We start from the raw sequence: 19,644 nt of genomic DNA, 5'->3' as shown, positions 1-19,644 counted from the left end.
GTGTTCAGCTGCACTCAAGGACACTCACACTGGTCCAGTCCATTTAAGGGCCCATATTACACTTCTACTTTTGATCTTTGTTAGAAAGTTGTTACCTCCTCAAAAACTTATCTGGAGCTGTGTTTTGTTTCATTCACACATGTTTGACACTCAGCTTCATCTTGTGATGTCATGTGATCATACGGAAGTGCTCCACTGTCTTTTCAAACTCCATACATCTGAAAAAAAAAAAAAATCATCCAAATATTTCTCTGGAATTATCTGGATAATTTTCAGCCCCAGAAGGAAAAAAAAAAGTTCACTTGAAAACTACCACTAATAATAACAAAACACAACTCCCAATGTGTTTTTGAGTTTCTGAGGAGGTAACAACATTCTAACATGGCTCACAAGAATCCAGTTTGTGTAATATAGTACTTTAAACAAAAAAAACAAATAAATACATAAATACAAATCAGCACAGATGTAGCTCATGTGTCTTTTGAACCTCGTTGGTAAAGAATTTGACTAAAATGGTTCAGTGGAAGTTGTGTACAGTAACACCCCTGTCACCACAGCACAATGTGCACCATCACCACAGAGACGCTACATGTCAGGGAGAGGAGACAGGTTAGAGGTCATACAGAGGTCGTACAGAGGTCGTACAGGGGTAAACAGGAAACACTTGACTGAGCTGGGTCCAAGCTGCCTCCAGTCACTGCGTCACCACTGGATCAACATAACGTCACATTGTGATCAGAGCAGTTTTATCGGCCGGTGGAGGGAAAAAGTGCTTGGAGGCAACTTGGAGTGAACAGAAAGCAGCCGGTCCTACCATGGTGACTCTGGGAGCGCAGCGGCCAATGCTTTTCTCCTACAACACACAACCAGGTGTTAGGTGTTAGACCAGGGACAGCCACAGATCAAAGGAAATACAGTGTAATGGAACAGACACTTTAACATTCATCACATTTTACAATAAAAACAGTTTGAACACTCCAGATTCAATTTATGACAACAATGATTTGTAAACAAAAAAACATAAAAAAAATTATAAAATAAAAATCTATCTTGACATTCTGTTTTGTCTGGAGAAGTACAGACTTTAAAAACATAGAGGAGCACTGCTTGGTGTAAATTGCTACTTATCTGTCTCAATAGAAACAAACAGCTTTCACAATCAGTGGTGGTTTACTAATGGTAAAAGGCGTGATTTTTTTTTTTTCCATGTTCAGTTTATAAGATTTATAAGATTTATATTTTTATGGATTTTTGTTTCAGATCTTGTACATTATTGATTTTGCTCATTGCTGTTCAAGAGTGTAAAGCTCGTAGGCTCACAGGACATTTCACCAGAGCAAATGGTGGAATTTCCTGTTTTTTTGTTTTTTTGGGTGATGAAACATGTTTAACCCTCTGTGTATGACCTGGAAGTAGATTTTTTGTAGTACTGTATGTTCGCGACTGTAAGTGGCACTTTTTTTTTCATGGTTTGGGTGTTTCCTGTGACTTATACTCTGGTGTGATTTGATGTATTAAAATGTTCACACTGACAGCCTCTAGAGGGCGCTCTAGTCTTGTGTGTGAGTATGTGCTGCTCCTGTTCCTCCTGTACCACTGTCACTTCACTCTACTGCGCATGTCTCCTGCAGAAAGAGCCTCTGTTCTGTCTGTATCATGTCAGTCGATTGCACCATTACTTCTGCACCACTGAACAATTTAACATTTAAACAAACTTATAAAGACAAAGACTGAGAAACTGAACACAAACAATCCGTGTATCATTCGTTCATTCATTTTTCAATATAAAACCAAAAATAAGAAAACGAAAAAACAACTGTTTTTTTCATTATTTGTCTCCAAAACCAAAATGAAAAAATGGACAATGATTCGCTTTTTCAGTTTTCGATTTTGTGTTTAAATGAAGAATGGAAAAAACGGATAACGGCCGTTTCCCATTTACGTGACTTCCGTGACTGCGATGCCAGACTTTGCACCGCGTACGGACTGAACCAGGACTGATCCAGGTCCGGCACCACACCGGGACCAGAGCGGAACCAGGGCGGACTCCAAGCTTTGACTCCGAGCCTCTGCAGAGTCCGAGCCTCAGCTTCGAGCTCCAGCCCTGCCGTGAGCTCTGAGCCTCCGGTCTGGTCCCAGTCTGGATCAGTCCTGGTTCAGTTCATACGCGGTGCAAAGTTCGGTATCGCAGTCACGGAAGTCACGTAAACAGGAAACGGCCGTTATTCGTTTTTTCCATTCTTCATTTAAACATGAAATCGAAAACTGAAAAAAGGAATCGTTATCCGTTTTTTCATTTTGGTTTTGGAGACAAATAATGAAGAAAACTGTTGTTATTTCGTTTTCTTAGTTTTGGTTTTATATTGAAAAAAGAATGAACGAATGATACACGGATTACAAACGCTCCCAAAAAGAAAATCTGATTTTGCAGATTACAAACTGCAAGTCGTGAAATAGTCAGCTGAAAATGATAATCGAGCAGCAGAAAAAAGTTTGGAGTGAGTGAGAAACCTGTGACACTGGGAGGATGCACCATGAAACTTTTCTAAAGTCACTGGATGGATGGACAAAGTCTGAACTTCAGTGACACTGAAACCATCCTGTTGGGATTCAGAAAGACCCCAATAATTCTAACTGGAACTGATGCTGAGTGACGACAGCGACACAGTAGAGGAAGCGACGCATTTTTTGGCTGGTGCGACTTACACTCCAGAGCGACTTAGGCTGCGTTCAGACTGCAGCCTGAAGTGACCCAAATAAAAATTTTTGGCTTCTATGTGACCTGTGTCCGATCTTTTAATGACAGTTTGAACGACACAGATCTGATTTTTTGGATATGTGGTCCTGAAACCGATACATATCTGATCTTTTGACATGCGACTTCAGTCTGAATGGCCAAAGTGCATTCATCCACCTACACGTTATCAACAAGTAGGCGAAAATTGTTAATGAACTCCATGTCACTGAAGTGAAGCACATCACCACTCACCACTCTTGGCTCCGTCTCCACATCCACACGTTCCTTTCAACAGACTGTCCCACAAAACACCACGACCAAAAACCTCATCCTTCTCCTTCTCAATCTCCTCCTTAAAACAAGTAAGTTGTTCATGTTCTGGCTCCGGTACGAGAGGAACTTTAAAATCTCCAGGTGCTCAATGCTATGTCCATGTTTGGACAACTTCCATAAACACAGAGCACGCTCGCTGCGGTTGACGTCATCGTGTCTCCAGTGCACATGTGGGACACTTTCGGGCCGTTTAACGTTCACACTGAAGATCACATACAAGTCACATTTAATTGGAAATGTGAACGACCTCGCAAAAACATCGGATTTCACAAAAAAATCGGAATTGAGAGTTAAGTCCTGCAGTCTGAATGTAGCTTTATAGTTCAAAAAATATGGAAATCACTAGAATGGGTGGATAAGAGGGGTAGGTGAAATCTAAATTATCTGAGCACTGAAACTTTCAAAGCAGGATAATTCAGGGTTACTCAAACATGCATGAATAATCCAAACACAAGAGTATGACAGTGATGAGAAAACACTGCTATAAAAGCTCAACCAGTTTGACCTAATATGTCTCCTTAATACATAATGTAGAATATTAGAAGCAGAGCAGTGCCATCTCTCCAAGACACGACCACGAAATACGTCACATTACCAAAATAAATCTATTCATTTTTGAGACACAAACAACATTCAATAGCATCTCTTGTCGTCTATAACAGCAGTGCAATAGAAGTTCAAAGTCTTCCATATTAAGGAATAGACTCGATACTCGATATCGATTCTGATACCACACTAACAGTGTTGGGGAGTAACAGATTACATGTACCAGAGTTACGTAATCAGAGTACAAATTATGAGTAACTGTATTCAGTTACAGTTACTGTTTCAGTGAGTGGTAATTGAATTACAGTTACTTTGTTGAAATAAATGGATTACATGGTGGTATTTTCCTGTTTTCACATTTTAGGCTAAACCAGGACTAAAACCAGGACTAAACCAGGTCTAAAAGCAGGACTAAAGCAGGACTATACTAGGACTAAACCAGGACTAATCCAGGTCTAAAAGCAGGACTAAACCAGGTCTAAAAGCAGGACTAAACCAGGACTAAACAATATGACAATAACAGCAGGATGGACATAATTTAAGACAGCAGTGACCTCATATAAATTTCTCTATCAATCATATTTTAATACGGTTAAGGAAAGACTGGGCTTTTATTGTCTTTTAACAGACAAAACTTCTCATGTTAAGATGTCCTCGTCTTTGCTTCTCTACAGAAAACAAATACATGTTCATGGACTTGGGCTCGACAGACAATTTGAAGAGAACAAACAAGAACTTTCAGGATGTGGTCATTACATTCATGTTGTTTTAAAAAGCATGACAATATCAAGTAATCCAAAGTATTCAGATTACATTACTCACTTTAAGTAATTTAATGGAGTCCGTTACAAAGTACATTTTGGGATATGTAATCTGTAATCTGTAGGGGAATACATTTTAAAAGTCACCTTCCCAACACTGCACACTGATAATAAAAACCCTCTTTTTATAGACAATAGAATGTGATTTTCAACATTAAATGGCAGTACTTTCTTTATTTGGACGTATATTTTCAGTACTTCAGAAGTTAGTAGTTTTGTATTAGTGCTTTCAGACGCTGTTGGGGAGATTTGTTGAAAAAAAACATACGACATGTTACGTGTTACATAAGGAGTGGAGAGAAAAGTGCGAGCGTGCCAGAGCTTGTACAGGGGCTGGTCTGGAGACACGGGTTTGAGCCTCATATCGATTGTGTTCCTTTTATCTCATGTGCTGATGCCACCCGACACGAGACACAACGCATCACGTCACCTCACGCTCCCTCCGCCGCGCTCACCCGTCTCCACGCTGAGCACCCACAGAAGACAGAGAGGGGAACGAGGAGACAGAGGGGGAGAGGAGAGAGGAGGCCACAGTAGAGGAGCAGAAAAGAAACAGGAGGACAGGCAGAAGCATAGAAGAGCAGGGACAATAAATGTGTCATGCATTCATTCGTTTTTCAAAATAAAACCAAAAATAAGAAAACAAATCTAAAAAAAAAACAGAACTATTTTCTTCATTATTGTCCTGGTTTAGTCCTGGTTTAGTCCTGGTTTAGACATGGTTTAGTCCTGGTTTAGTCTTGGTTTAGTCCTAGTTTAGTCCTGGTTTTGTCCTGGTTTAATCCTGTTTTAGACCTGTTTTAGTCCTGTTTTAGTCCTGTTTTAGTCCTGTTTTAGACCTGATTTAGTCCTGGTTTAGTCCTGGTTTAGTCCTGGTTTAGACCTGGTTTAGTCCTAGTTTAGCTCTGGTTTAGTCCTAGTTTAAACCATTTTTAGTCCTAGTTTAGTCCTGGTTCAGTCTGTAAGCGGCGCAAAAGTCCAGCATTACAGTTTAATTCACCAAAACAGCAAATGGCCGTTTTTCTGTTTTTTTTAATTATTCATTTATACACAAAATCAAAAACTGAAGAAATAAATAATCTGTTTTTCATTTTGGGTTTGGAGACAAATAATGAAGAAAATACTTGGTTTTATTTTGAAAAACAAATGAACGGAGGATACACAAATTAGGGAGGAGAGCACAGAGGAGGACAGAAGAGCAGAGGGAAGGAGAGAGGAGGACAGAGAAGGAGAAAAGAGAAGAAAAGCAGAAAAGAAGCAGGTAAGTGAGGAGTGGAGAGAGCAGGAAAAAAGAGAAGAAAGGAGCAGAGCGGAGGAACCAACACAACACCGTCTGATCTATCACCATTGATCCCCTGTCATCCCGCCCTGACCTCCCATAACACACATGTCACTTTCCATGCTTCTTTTGGACAGTGCATTGACTTCCATTCATTTCCTGGAGACTGACCCTGACCTCATCCAGAAATCCCACTTACTTAGCTCCTATATTACATGATATTGATTCTTTAGTCGTGGTGGAATCTTGTTACCTCCTCAAAAACAGACCTGGAGTTGTGTTTTGTTTCATTGGCCACGTTCACAGGATGTTTTTTTAATTGTTCTGAATTAAATAGTTTGGAATTCAAATCTTCTCCTTGGATTTTACATGCACATAATAATTCTGAATTGAGGTTTACATGGAAAACTCATTAAATCGTCTTTAATTTAATTCCGCTCAGTGTCTGGGGGTGGTGAAGGTTCTGATTGGACAGAGACACCAGCGTATTTACGTCACACTTCAGCTGCTACCGGCTTTTCTGTCATCTCGGTTTGTCATTATGTCACGGACACAAACATGATCCAAACTAATAATTAAGTTGCAGCCGGAGAATTGTCTCATGACGCTTTACGTCTGTCAGCTGAGGAGGAGAAGGGAAGAGTGGTGGAGAAGGAGGAAGAAGACAAAGTGAGTGTGAGGCTGCTCGACCTCAGCCCACTCCCACATCCCGCTCACAAATCCAAAGAGACGTGGATCAAAGTCCGAAGCCAGGACTGGTGGAGCCGGATCATCTGGATCAACATGTCAGAAGGGCGACACAACGAGCATGAACTGAACCACTGACATTATTTTTAACAAGAATAAACAAGAAACATGATCCAGGAAGAAACTTATTCGGCTTTAAAGTCAGAATAAACCACCCACTTACTTTGGAATTAAATTTACATGGTCTTTTTAAAAGTGGAATTACTTTTTATTCATAATTAAAATATTAAAGCTCTCGTGTAAACGTAGCAATTCACACATGTTTAATTAACCTTTTATTATTAGTCCGTCTACATCTCCAAAGCTCCAAATGTCATGTGATAATTATCAAATTAACCGTCAGATCAGTAGACAAAGGTAAATTTAGAGCTGAAATTCTCCAAATGATTCTAGTGAAGGCAAAAGGAGAAATTCAATTTGTCAAATAGACAAAAGTTTATTTAGTTGAATTTTCATTTTGCGAAAAGTGTGTTCTAGTTGGACGACTGAGGGATTGCACACAGATTCTTGTGATGGTGTATGGAGTTTAAGAACACAGAGGAGCATTTTCTGTGCCACCACGTGACATCACAAGGTGGAATAACTTAAAAATCTGCAGTTTTTGTGCATTAAAGATGCGTGAATGAAGCAAAACACAAGTCCAGGTGTGTTTGTGATGAGGAAACATTAGAACATAAATGAGAAAATGTTAATACGGACCCTTTAACGTAAACACTTTAAACACTCACCTTAATCTAACCCGTATAAGAAGCTTCCGCCCTCGCAACATGATACAAACCCTCCCACACACACACACACACACACACACACACACACACACACACACACACACACACACACACACACACACACACACACACACACACACACACACACACACACACACACGAGCCCCTGAGCCCCCCCGAGCCCCCTGCCTTCATATGGACTGCATTAAAATCAGGGCAGATATCAGGATGCATTAGACATAAGTGGTGCAATTAGCAGAGGATGTCGCTCCATATATTCCCTGGAGAGAAGGAGATGTAAATCCCATACATACTGTGGTTAATGCACACGGTAACACGAGCCTCTGCAGGATTACACCAGTGCACAGGTTTAGACTCCAAAGCACATGGGAATTACATAAATACGAACATTCAATAAAGGAGCATTATGTAACATTTCAGGTGGAGTGTCTGTTGCCTGTTGTCCTCATGGAAATCATATTGCTTTGCCCAGAATGTCCCTCAGTATGGCATTAAAGGTCCTATATTATGCTAAATTGACTCTTGTGAGCTTTACGCCAGGTTAGAATGTTGTTACCTCCTCAAAAACAAACCTGGAGTTGTGTTTTGTTTCATTCACACATGTTTGAATAATCCTGTGTTATTATTAGTATTTAGTAGTTCGAATTAGTTCAAGTTAGCAGCTACCTTTCACTTTTTGCTCACTAGGAATTGGTAGTTCTAGAGGTGAAATTATCAAAATGTTTCTAGTGAAGGTGTGTGGAGTTTAAAATCACAGTGGAGCACCTTCTGTATTATCACATGACATCACAAGGTGGAACTGGGTTTTCAGTTTGAGAGAAGAACTTGTGTTAAATGTGCAGGTTTGTGTGTTAAACATGTGGATGAAACAAAACACAGCTTCAGATCTGTGTATGTGAAACAATATTATAACACACAAGTAGATCTGAAAAAGAAGAAAAATCTAACTACATCTATGGCAAGTTACTGTTCAGATCTGTGGAAAGATGACTGCCCTCACAGTAAGAGTGAACTTACTGTAATTGAATAAGTGCAAAATAGATTAATTTAATGTAATACTGTTATAGGTTAAGCCTTAACATCTCCATGGAAACAAACAGGTAACAGGTAAATTGCTCTAATTTGAGTGTTTAACAAATATCATGTTGTTATGTTGAAAAATAAATATGTCCCTCCCTCTGTTTTCCAAAATAACATTGTGCAGCATTGTTTTCAAAAAGTTTTCGTTCACATTGACTCGAGTGCCGTAAGAACTACACCGAGTCTCTGGGCGGAGCCTGGATCAGATTCAAACCTGGAGCATTTCTTTCATTACAGTTGTAAGTTTTACTCACAAATCCATTTAAAATCATGCATTAGTGAGTGGCTCGCCTCTCCACAGATCTGATAAAGCCTCATTTGTCTCTGGTCATGAATGTGAAACATCAGCTGTGTGCAAATGAAACACATGAAAAGTGTTTCAGCAGAAGAAACACGACTGCTGCTCTGATGCTTCATCATCATCATCTTCATCAGAGTGAAAGAGAAACACTGGTCGCACTGTTGGCGTGTCAGCTCCTAAAACTCACTTTACACACAAACGTCCAACCCGAACTTTTCCAGAATCTCCACTCTAACCAGAGTGTTGAGAAAGATTTGTTTTGAGAGTTGAATTCACCATTTGTGTGTAAAAGAAGGATACAAACGAAGGGAAATGTCTCTGTTTTTAAAAATACCTGTGTACGTGTAAACGAGGCCAACATCATGTTTAATTAGCAGGATCCACGCTGACTGGAGGAGTGAGTTAGTGCAGGGAGCAAAGGAGGGAATATGTTGTTTTTAGTGAGTATGCCATTTTCAAAACAATAAAAGGGAACATGGTGATACAGTATAAATATATTATATGTTAGCAGTTCATACTAAATAGAAGTAAAAGACCTCCTCTTTAATACCAAAGGACTATCTCAGAATATATTTGTGTTTTATAGCAACACTTTAAATGGACAATGACCACAAACCTTGACGAGACCTTGACTAGACCTTGACTAAACTGGGACCAAATCTAAGACTAAAACAGGATTGCACCAGTAGTAACCCGAACTAAACCAAGACTTGAACTGCAAAAGCCTTCGGAGTTCCAGCTAATGAGGCCTGTATACATTAACAGTTGTATTCAGTAGTAAAAAGAGAATAACATAATATCCTACTTGTGTTTTTACCAAACGTGAACCAATTATAGCTGCCCTTGAAAATAAAAACGATTCATTTCTCATGCTAGAATCTCAAATTTAAACTCCACAAAGCAGCTCCACTTGCACACTGACATACCTACACTAACATCGATCAGCCAGTACTGATCTCGGCTTCATCTTACTCTCTTGACCCTGATCAAGCTGACGCGTGATTGGCCCTTATGTCTCCCAAACTGACCAATCGCCTTCCTCCCTCCTCTCTTTTTTGATGCAAATGAGTACCTGGGAACCGGCTGTACGTCCTTGAGCGCGAGCCCACTCAATAGCGATCGATGCGCTGATAATTCCACAGAGCGCTGTACCCGTCCCCCCGGCCCTGCTCCTGTCCGGCTTTTGTGGGCCTATCTGATGCCTGCTCCGTGGAGATAATCCTGCACTGACCGCGGGGAGAGGGGGGAGGGGGAGGAGGGGGGAGGGGACTGGACGCTGGGGGCCGGTAATTACAGGAGAGCCATGATAAAAGGAACACAGCTACGGGATGTGGGTCGCCAACACCAATAATCTCCACAACAAACACACAGCGCTAACCTGCACACGGCTGTCAGCCAATCAGAAGACGGGACGAGAGGCTCTGGATAAGGATGCACAGATTCAACCATAGACTGTATGAAGACGTGGACTCCAGTCAAATGAAGCTCATCAGGCATATGATTACAGGAGCACATTTGGAGGGAGTTCTATACAGACTCTATTCATGCTTACGTCACAAACTCGGTAGATGTTTGGAAATATTTTGATAACACGACTGGAACAGCGGGCTGGTGTAAAAGGTGCTGCTTTGGAATGGTTCAGATCCCACTTAAAGGGGAGGACTTTTTGTGTCTGGTTAGGAGATTCTGAATCTTCCTATGCTCCTTTGATGCACGGGGTACTACAGGGATCTATTTTAGGCCCTATTCTTTTCTCTTTGTATCTGTTACTCCTGGGTTCAATTCTGTGAAGACTTGAGATCTCCTTTCACTGCTCTATAAGCGAGTTTCAGCTGACGTCATTGTTATTAAAAGCCCGCGTTGCATGCTGGGAAATATTTTGGTCGGAGGCAAGAAACACGGTAGCCGTCAAACACAGTGTGTAACCTCGCATATTTATCCCCTCTAATGGTAAATTCCTGCTGCATTATCGGATGCACAAATAGAAGCACGGAAGAAGGAAAATGTCTTTTTCGTATTCTGAGTGAAAAGAACCGCTAACGGTGAATTAAATGACTTTCAAACATTCGCAGAGCAAACGTAGAAGATCCTAACAAACCGTGGACTCCAACAAGTTCAACAACACATCGAGACTCTTGGAGGTTTTCATCTTTTCTGCTGTGAATGGCCCAGGAGTTTCCACCAAGTCATTGTGGATATCGCCCAAGTGAATATTTGTCCAGGTAGTTGACGATTCTGACCAATAATTTGGTTTGGTCCACCTTTTGTCGGGGTTGAAAAGGGTGATTTGTCGTCCGTCGATGCTTATGACCAATTTCTGGTCAAATGGTCTTGGGTCCTCTGCTGTTAAAGTGGATAAATAACCGGCATCAATACCCTTTACGTGCTTTCTCGCTCCGTCCGTCATGTTGAATTAGTGTTTCTTGCCGCCGACCAAAATAATTCCCAGCATGCAACGCGCGCTTTTGTCAACAATGAAACTCACCTATACAGATGATTGTCAGATTTATGTCCCACTTAAGAAAAGAGAAGGGTTTGTTTTAAACTCACTCCAAATGTGTTTGATTGATTAAAAAAACAACAACTACATTTTCTGCACTTTAATGAATCTACAACAAAGGTTATGGTGTCTGGATCTAGTTGTGCTGGAGTCACATCTATTAATGTGAGAAACCTCAGTCATTCTGCTAAATCTGAGATTGTTTTAAAATGGATCCACATATTAACCTTGATAGCCAAATTCGTTCTGTTGTAAGGACTAGTTTTTTTCCACCTTAGGCAGCTAAACAAAGTTAAGCATCTTCCAGCACGTCAGCACTTTGAAACAGTGGTCCACGCCTTTGTAACCACCCGGCCGGATTACTGTAACACTTTATTTTGGGGTGAGTGAGTCCTCCATTTCCCGACTGCAACTCGTCCAAAAAGCAGCTGCATGTGCCTATGAGCACGTCACCCGCATTTTACCCTCCCTTCACTGCCCGCGCACTTTAGGATCCATTTTAAACTTTTATTTGTTTTTAAGTGTTTGAATAATTCGGCCTCACTGTACCTCTCTGAGTTCCTCCATGCAGCATGTAGAGGGTTAATCTGAACATTTAAAGACCAAACTGAGGAGTTTGACATAGTTACAGAGTGAGGGCCAATGTCTTTTCAATAAGAAGTAAACCAGAGTTGATGGAGCCAGAAGCACCCCCATGCACACTTCCTTTTTGGAATATTACAGATTAGCTGTGTCCATTTATTTATACAATCTAAGGTTTCAGTGTTAATATCAAGACTGTGCCTTTATCTGAAATCAGAGCACAAACTGAAAATAGCTTTTATTTCTTTAAAGGCAAAACAGTGTCTGCAGTGTACTGTCTGCTTCTAATTTATAATGCAATTTAGACTTAGACAAACTTTATCGATCCACAAGGGAAATTACTTCGACACAGTAGCTCACACATCAGAGAATGTTGGAATAACAAAGAGAAAAATATAATAAATTCAAAATAAGTATCAACAATAACAAGAGACTGGCCTCAAATAAGGCAGAGTTATAGAAATGTATACGTACAAATAAACAGGTGCACGTTTGCATGCTAGTCATTGTTATCTTTACTGTGATGTGAAACCTCCACTCTGGTCTCTGAGAGTTGTGAAAAGAGCTTATCTGAACTCATGCTGGGGAATAATTAGGATGCTCAGAATGTTTAAGATAAGTGAGGAAGAACTTTGGACCACGGCAAACTTTAAAATGAAATAATTCAGATTTTCAGTTTTTAAAGACAGGAAAGATCAGGTGGGCTTCAGCGCCTTTCAACACAAACACCAACACAATGAATCCATCTCTCGGTGTGATCATTTTTATTACCGTGTTTATAGCACTATTAGGCGCTCTGGATTGTAAGATGTACTGTCTTTAAATTGTCTATTTTTGAACTTTTTTCACAAATAAACCACGCTAGACTTTAAAGGAAACCCAACAGTGTGATGGGTGAGTGGTTTTGTTTGTTTGTGGCGTTCACGGTGACTCTGGGCTTTGTTCAGTTGTGGGGTGTAGGGAGGCTGCTGTCTGGGACCAACGGATTGTCGGCGTGTTCACAGTGACTCAGTTGTTCAGTTGTGTCTAGAAGTGGCACGTTGAACTCGCTTTTTCGGTTCATTCCTCCGTTCCATTCCTCACATTTTTAGCTCTTTTTATTATTTGTAAATGCTATAATCACCCGCAATAACAGATTAACATGTTTTATAAGTTTCCGTGTTGTTGCTAAGTCACTCCCCCTTCAGTGCGCTATCACAACACAATCACTGTGCGTCCCTCTAACGAAACTACTGCGGTTTTCTGTCATGTTTTAGTATTATTTATGGAGAATTTTTGTGTTTATTGTCGTATTTACGGGGAAATCTCATACAGAGAGATCGCTAGATTACTCAAACACGCATGGATGTCTCTAAAACCTCTTCAAACATGTTTTTTTAGACGATGGAATGTTAACATGGGAGAAAGCTCCAAAAATACCCCCTCTTTAAGCACAGTTCTCCATTCATCTCGACAGAAATTCTAATCTTGGTAAACAGAACTTCAGTTTTGTCCATCGTTATTGGTAATTTCTTACATTTTAATACTTTCGTGTGGGAAGGGTGCTGTCTGGGACCGCTGGATTGTCGGAGTGTTTGCAGTGACTCAGTTGTTCAGTTGTGTCTAGAAGCGGCACATTGCACTCACTTTTTCAGTTCGTTCCTCCGTTCCTGTTCCTCGTCAGCGTGGAGTGATGAGTGTGTCTGTGGGTGTTTTTGGCTGTGCGGTCTCTGTCTGCTCCATGTGTGTTTGTGTGTTCTGCGGGTGTTGTGGCTTTGAAGTTTACTGAAGTTGTACTGGGACACCTGAGTGGATTTGTGTATAGGGCGCTCTGGATTAAAGGATCATGCTCTATGTAGTTCCCTCTGTCTGTTTTTAGCTATTGCTGCACCAGAACTATTAATTTAAGCAAAGGGAAGTGAAACTCAGTATATTGTGATGGTCCAGAATATTATTGTGTGACTTTTGATGATGCAATATCACAATATTTTCCTACTAATTATATGATTTAACTATGTTCATTAAGTCACCACAAAGCAATTCTGTATAAATATGAGTTGTTTGTTTTATTCCCTTAATGTAGACGCCCAAAATGACAATGGCTGTTTTAAAAGATCAAGATCAATATTTCAATAATTATTTTGTTCTAGTATTGATTAGTTTGTGGGTGACATTTCTTTTTTACATCCCTATGATACCCTGAGTTTTCTTTCGTTGGATTTTGAACTTGTTGTCTTCTGATCTGTGTTTTAATGCAGTTTCCTCATCACAAACACACCAATAGTTGTGTTTTGTTTCATTCACAGGAGTTTAATGCACAAAACCAGCAGATTTAGCCGGAGTTCTTCTGTTTTTCTCCTTTTCTGAATACAGCAAGTGCTCCACTGTGTTTTTAAACTCCATACATCTTCACTAGAATCATTTGGATAATTTCAGTCCTGGAATTGCCCATTCCTACTAAACAAAAGGTGAAAGGTTTAACTTGGTTCACTTGAAAACTACTGCTTCATGACATCACAATGTAAAACAGAGCATTTGAGCTTTAGAGATGTAGACAGATTTATGATAAACATGTGTAAATGAAACATAATACATCTCCAGGTCTGTTTTTGATGAAGTAACAACATTCCAACATGACTGAAAGCTCTTAAGAGTCAATAGTGTGTAATATATAGGATTTTAAAAGCATAATCAGTGAGTTGGATGTGACTACAGAGTTGGTTTCAGTCATGAGCAGAGTATTCTTGTGTGAGTCTCAGGACCACAGGCTGGTGCTGGTCTCTGCAGTTGTCGTATTGACTGGTTTGATTAGACGAGATGAGGCTGAACTGTCCTCGGGGTGTGTGTCCGGGGCTGGAAGGACAGTCCCAGCGGGGGGCCTCAGGTCAGGGACACATCTGACACAAGGACTGGGAGCATGGGTCTGGAACAGGTCATTTATCTCGGTTTGGAATAATCACTGTGAGCTCATTTTTTTTGACTAAGTGTTATGTTTGCAATTCAATTTCAGTATCCGAGTCTGTATTTCGAGTGATCATTCAGTTGGTTCAGTTAATTTTGTCACAACAACATTATGGATATGGACTGGTGATGGGCATTTGATTAAATGTTCTTAATCGATCACCAGAAGAATGAACAATCAATTTTTGATTGGTTGATGATGATGGTGAGTGTGTTCTGTGTGTGTGTTGTGTTGGAGATGGTTCATGTTTTCAGAGATCAGACATGTGCAGGTTTAGCACAGCTCTTTATTTAACATCATTTCACTCACTTTATTTATGTTGGTCATGTTATTTATTTTGCTTCTGTTGTGATAAAAAGACTGAAAAGTGTTTGTCTTTTGGACACATGTGACTCAACTTTTTGTTGCAGTAATCGGGATAATGCATTTACATGCACCAGGATGAAACTGGGACACTCAAAAACCCGATCATACCCGGGACACTGATGTGCTGTAAACACACTGAGTGGAACAGTGTCTCCAAGGAGCCAGAGCCCAAATGTGGGACTGTGAGGCACAACTCCAGTGTTTGTGTCAGACGCAGCCTCATCTCTTTACACTACGCTACTCACAGCAACCTACATTCAGTTTGTCGATTAAAAATTAACATGATCGACTTAATGATCAATTATCGATTAGTCAACTAATCATCCCCATCCCCAATATGGACTTCAGAAAATATCACTTATTAGTTATTAGAGCAAATTAACTGTATGTCCTGTATATGTATACGTCCCCAAATATGTGATAAATTGGCCAAGTGTGTGAAGTGTTTTGCCCAAAGGCACTATTATATATCAAACGCTAGATTGTACTACAGACTTGACTTCCTTTCTAGTTGTAGTGGTGGTGGTGTAGGTGCAGACAGCACGTAGCAGACTTATTTTGACCTCCAGAGCTGCTTAAACAATATCTGTACTGGGGCAAGATTCTGCTCAAATGCATAAATTACCCTTAAATAATTCAAAACAAAACATGATACCTTTAGAATAGTAAAAAGTCACACACACACGCATTGCACATAAGGAAGCTGTTTGACCATAGGAGCACACAGACAATAGAATGTGATTTTCAACATTAAATCTTTAGACTTTCTTTTCTATTCCCGTGTGTCTTAGACTACGTTCAGACTGCAGGGCTTAATGCTCAATTCCGATTTTTTTTTGTGAAATCCAATTTTTTTGCGAGGTCGTTCACATTTCCAATTAAATGCTACTTGTATGTGACTCCAGTGTGAATGTTAAACCAGATTCATGTATCTGTCCAGAGTTAAACATTTAAACTTCTTTATAAAGTGGAAGAGAGTGGTGCACAGTTTGAGGTTTTCTGTGCAGTTGTTCCAGAGCTCCACCCCTTTAACAGAAATACAAAATGTCATAAAGTTTGTTCTGATTTTCTTTTTGATAAACCTGGCCGTACTTCTGAGCTCATATTGGCTCTTTCAGATTTTGAACTTTTGCACTTTACAAGAGGTGAGTAATAAAGTCAGTTCTCATTGAGCTCGGTTGGTTATTTATTTAGGCTTTATGGTGTTTCCCGAAGGTTGGTCTATGCTATTTTTTAAAAGACTGTTTCCCACGGCTATCAGTTAGGACATTTTCCCACTGTCTGACATCCTTGACTTCCTCTGTGGCCCAAGTATTCTCTAATCAAGTGCCCAAGCACCGGCCCAAGCATCTTATGATATATGGGAGCGCAAAGTATAAAGATATCACATTAATATAATTCATGTCAGAAAAACTGAATGTTTGAGAAATAGTAAAGTGACGCAACTCAGAAATGAAGAAAAAAACAAAAAAAGTCAGAGTAGTGGGACGGTTGAAAAATAATGTTTATGCCGCTTGTTATGTTTACTGTATTTGATATGTTTATTGTTTGCTAAATTACGCCAGCTAGTAGTTGCTTTAATTTACTCCTGTAGTAATAGTAGTAGTAGAAGAAAGTTAGACAGGAAGTTGTTGTTCAGACCCATGGATCTATTAAAATAACTGGATACAGTATTCCTGCTTGTATCTGCCTCCAGTTGACGTAGTGACACTCACTGGTTCTACAACGGAAAAAGTCCCATGGGCCGAAAGAAGATTTTTCTCATAGAGCACAATGTAATCACAAACTGCTCGTGTTCGTCTGACAGGGACCGACAACTTTCAAACATGTCAGATTTTGTGGCGATTTTTACCTTTTTTTAGATCATACACTTTTTCTTAGCTCAAAATCCTTCAGTTGTCTTAAAAAACACTTTATAATCGTTAGCTTCAGCTACACTCTGCTCCGCTCACTCTGATTGGTCAAAGCGATCACGTGATACACGAGGCCACGCTCCGTGCGTGCGAGCACTACTGCACATGCTCGGTCGACCCACAGCCACCAGAAATAGCCGTGCTAAAGGCGAATCTGAGATCATGCGCCATTGAGCTCAGCCCGTCTACTTGAATGGGCGGCCATTTTGGAACCTGGAAGCTTGTTCAGGCCTCACTTCAGCAAAACGGCCGCCCTTCGGTTCTGGTGTTTCTTTTTGGTGTTTGTTTAAGCATTGTTTGTAAGTATTACATGGTAAAACATGATTATACACATGTAATATTGTCTTTTGTGTTTGAAATGTACTAGTTAGCACGTTTTTGGTACGCCATTGTTATGCAACTTATTCATATGCTAATTTTGTGATGCTAACTGTTATGCTAACTGATTTAATTCACTGAGTGTTACTTTAATTGCTGATGCTTTTTCATAATTTGTAAATTATCTGGCACTGATAATAATGGCTATTTCTATATGTGTTTATTGTTGCAGTTTCACAAAAAAAAAAGCTGGAGCCAGTAAATTTCACCAAAGTCAGCTGCTGTCTGTGAAGTTTCTTCTGGGTCCATGTTTAGCTGTTTGGATAACTAGTGCAGCATCTAGAGAGGCATTTACACTGCTCCTCTGACAATTAGACGTCAATATCTAAATAGTGGCATATTGGAAAAACACTACATAACTCTCTTATACTAATAAACCTGCTCAAATGTAGTTTCAATACTAGTTTTAGTATCAAATATTATCTGATTCTGATACTTTTGACAGTCCTGCTCCACAGTGCAGCTGCTCTGACTCTCCATCCATCAGTTCCTTACCTCCTCCTCCCCTTCCCCTTCTCCTCCACCTCTCCACCTCCCTTTTTCCACTCTCGCACTCGCTCAGAGCCTAAAGCCTTGGATCTCGAGTCTCTCCTGACTCAACACAGCGCTGTATTTATTAGCGTCGCTTTGTTATCCAGCGCGGTGTAAAATGCCCGCTCCCTGACAACTTGTTTTTCCAGGCCGGATGAATGCTCCTGCGATTGTAAACAGCCGCTCTAATTGGCTGTGGTTTTCAAAGCTGGAAGGAGTTTGTGTTTGGTTGGAGTATAGGTTTTGTTGACTCCTCAGAGCACCGCGGGGAAAGATATGCACAGAACTGGGGTAGAATATGCACAAGGAGACCACCCACTCAGGGCGATGGAGCTGGGAGCTTGGCCCGTTCACCTCCCAGTGTTTGTTGGAGCCTGCAGGAGAGAGGGCCGTGGGGAAGGACTGGGCCTTGGTGTATAGGGGAGAAATGGCCCAGAATCATTGATGTTGTATTGAAATGCCAGAGCGGACGTGACAGGGAAGCACAAGAGGCACTATTCTACTAGACTCATTGAATATAGCAATAACATATGCTTTTGTATGCATGTGTGCGGCTCAGTGCAGCATATGCAGAGGAGATATGGACAGCTTTAACTGCAAGGGTTCAGCTGAATCTCCATAACACTCCCCTTTTGTTACATGTAGGTCATTAATGCTCCATGATGTCCTATGTTCACCTGGTTCACACCACACTGACATGTGCAGCACTCTGAACTGACTTCTACACATGATCACTGTAAACCTGCTCTTGCTAAAAGTGATCAGAAAACATAAAGCATCATCATGAATATGGTCGAAAGGTCAGAACAGTAAATAAGCCAAAAACAAACTTTCGTTACATCCAGCTGAGACAAAAGCACACACAAATGCACAAAAAGTGCAAAGTGCTTATTGTCTGCACATTTTTCACAAATACAATAGTCTCTACTGACACTAAAATAAAATGAAGTATGTTTGTCAGTCCCCCAAATGAACCAAATTTATGAACAAGACCCCAAGATACTTGAACTCCTCCACTTGAAGCAGGGACTCCCCACCCACCCAGAGAGGGCAAGCCACCTTTTTCCAATCAAGAGCCATGGCCTTAAACTGTTGTGGTGAAGAGGGAACTGAGCTGAATGGTAAAGCTCCTGATTTACCGCTCAATCTACGTTTCTCCCTTCACCTATGGTCATGAGTTCTGGGTAATGACTGAAAGGACGATACATTGTGGATACAAGCGGCCAAAATGAGTTTCCTCTGCAGGGTGGCTGGACGCTCCCTTAGAGATAGAGTGAGGAGCTCAGTCACGCAGGAGGAGCTTGAACCAAAGCCGCTGCTCCTCCACGTCGAGAGGAGCAGCTGAGGTGGTTTGAGCATCTGTTCCGGATGCCTCCTGGGCGCCTCCCTCAGGAGGTGTTCCGAGTGCTGCGACCACCACTGGGCCAGTTTGAACCTCTGAATATAGATTCTCGTGAGTTTGTGAACTCACAAATATTACTGAATAAAGTTAGTCCTATGACATGACGTAATAAACCCGAGCTGCTGGGGAGGCAGTAGTTCAGTTGGTGGACAGGAGGGCTTGTTTTCTGATCTGAAAGTCAAATCCCGCTGTTGACATAAACATTACTCCCTACAACTGTACAACAACTCACCTTTATGTAACAGATAATACTCCCTACAACTGTATAACAACTCACCTTTATGTAACAGATAATACTCCCTACAACTGTACAACAACTCACCTTTATGTAACAGATAATACTCCCTACAACTGTAACAACTCACCTTTATGTAACAGATAATACTCCCTACAACTGTATAACAACTCACCTTTATGTAACAGATAATACTCCCTACA

The 19,644-nt window shown here is 40.6% G+C and overlaps 1 protein-coding gene across 1 annotated transcript in view; it reads right to left on the bottom strand.

Moving 5' to 3' along the window:
- LOC110154046 (protein shisa-6) overlaps positions 1-19,644 on the bottom strand; it is a 204,560-nt gene that overhangs the window by 47,477 nt on the left and 137,439 nt on the right. Inside the window, exon 4 of the mRNA XM_020917981.2 lies at positions 815-853. Coding sequence (XP_020773640.1) covers positions 815-853 — 39 coding nt within the window. The remainder of the gene's footprint in view (positions 1-814; positions 854-19,644) is intronic.

The sequence above is a fragment of the Boleophthalmus pectinirostris genome, unplaced genomic scaffold (genome assembly GCF_026225935.1).
Source record: "Boleophthalmus pectinirostris isolate CB_2022bp ecotype Guang Dong unplaced genomic scaffold, ASM2622593v1 HiC_scaffold_14, whole genome shotgun sequence".
NCBI classification, from domain to species: domain Eukaryota; kingdom Metazoa; phylum Chordata; class Actinopteri; order Gobiiformes; family Gobiidae; genus Boleophthalmus; species Boleophthalmus pectinirostris.
This window is presented reverse-complemented; position numbering and strand designations above follow the sequence as displayed.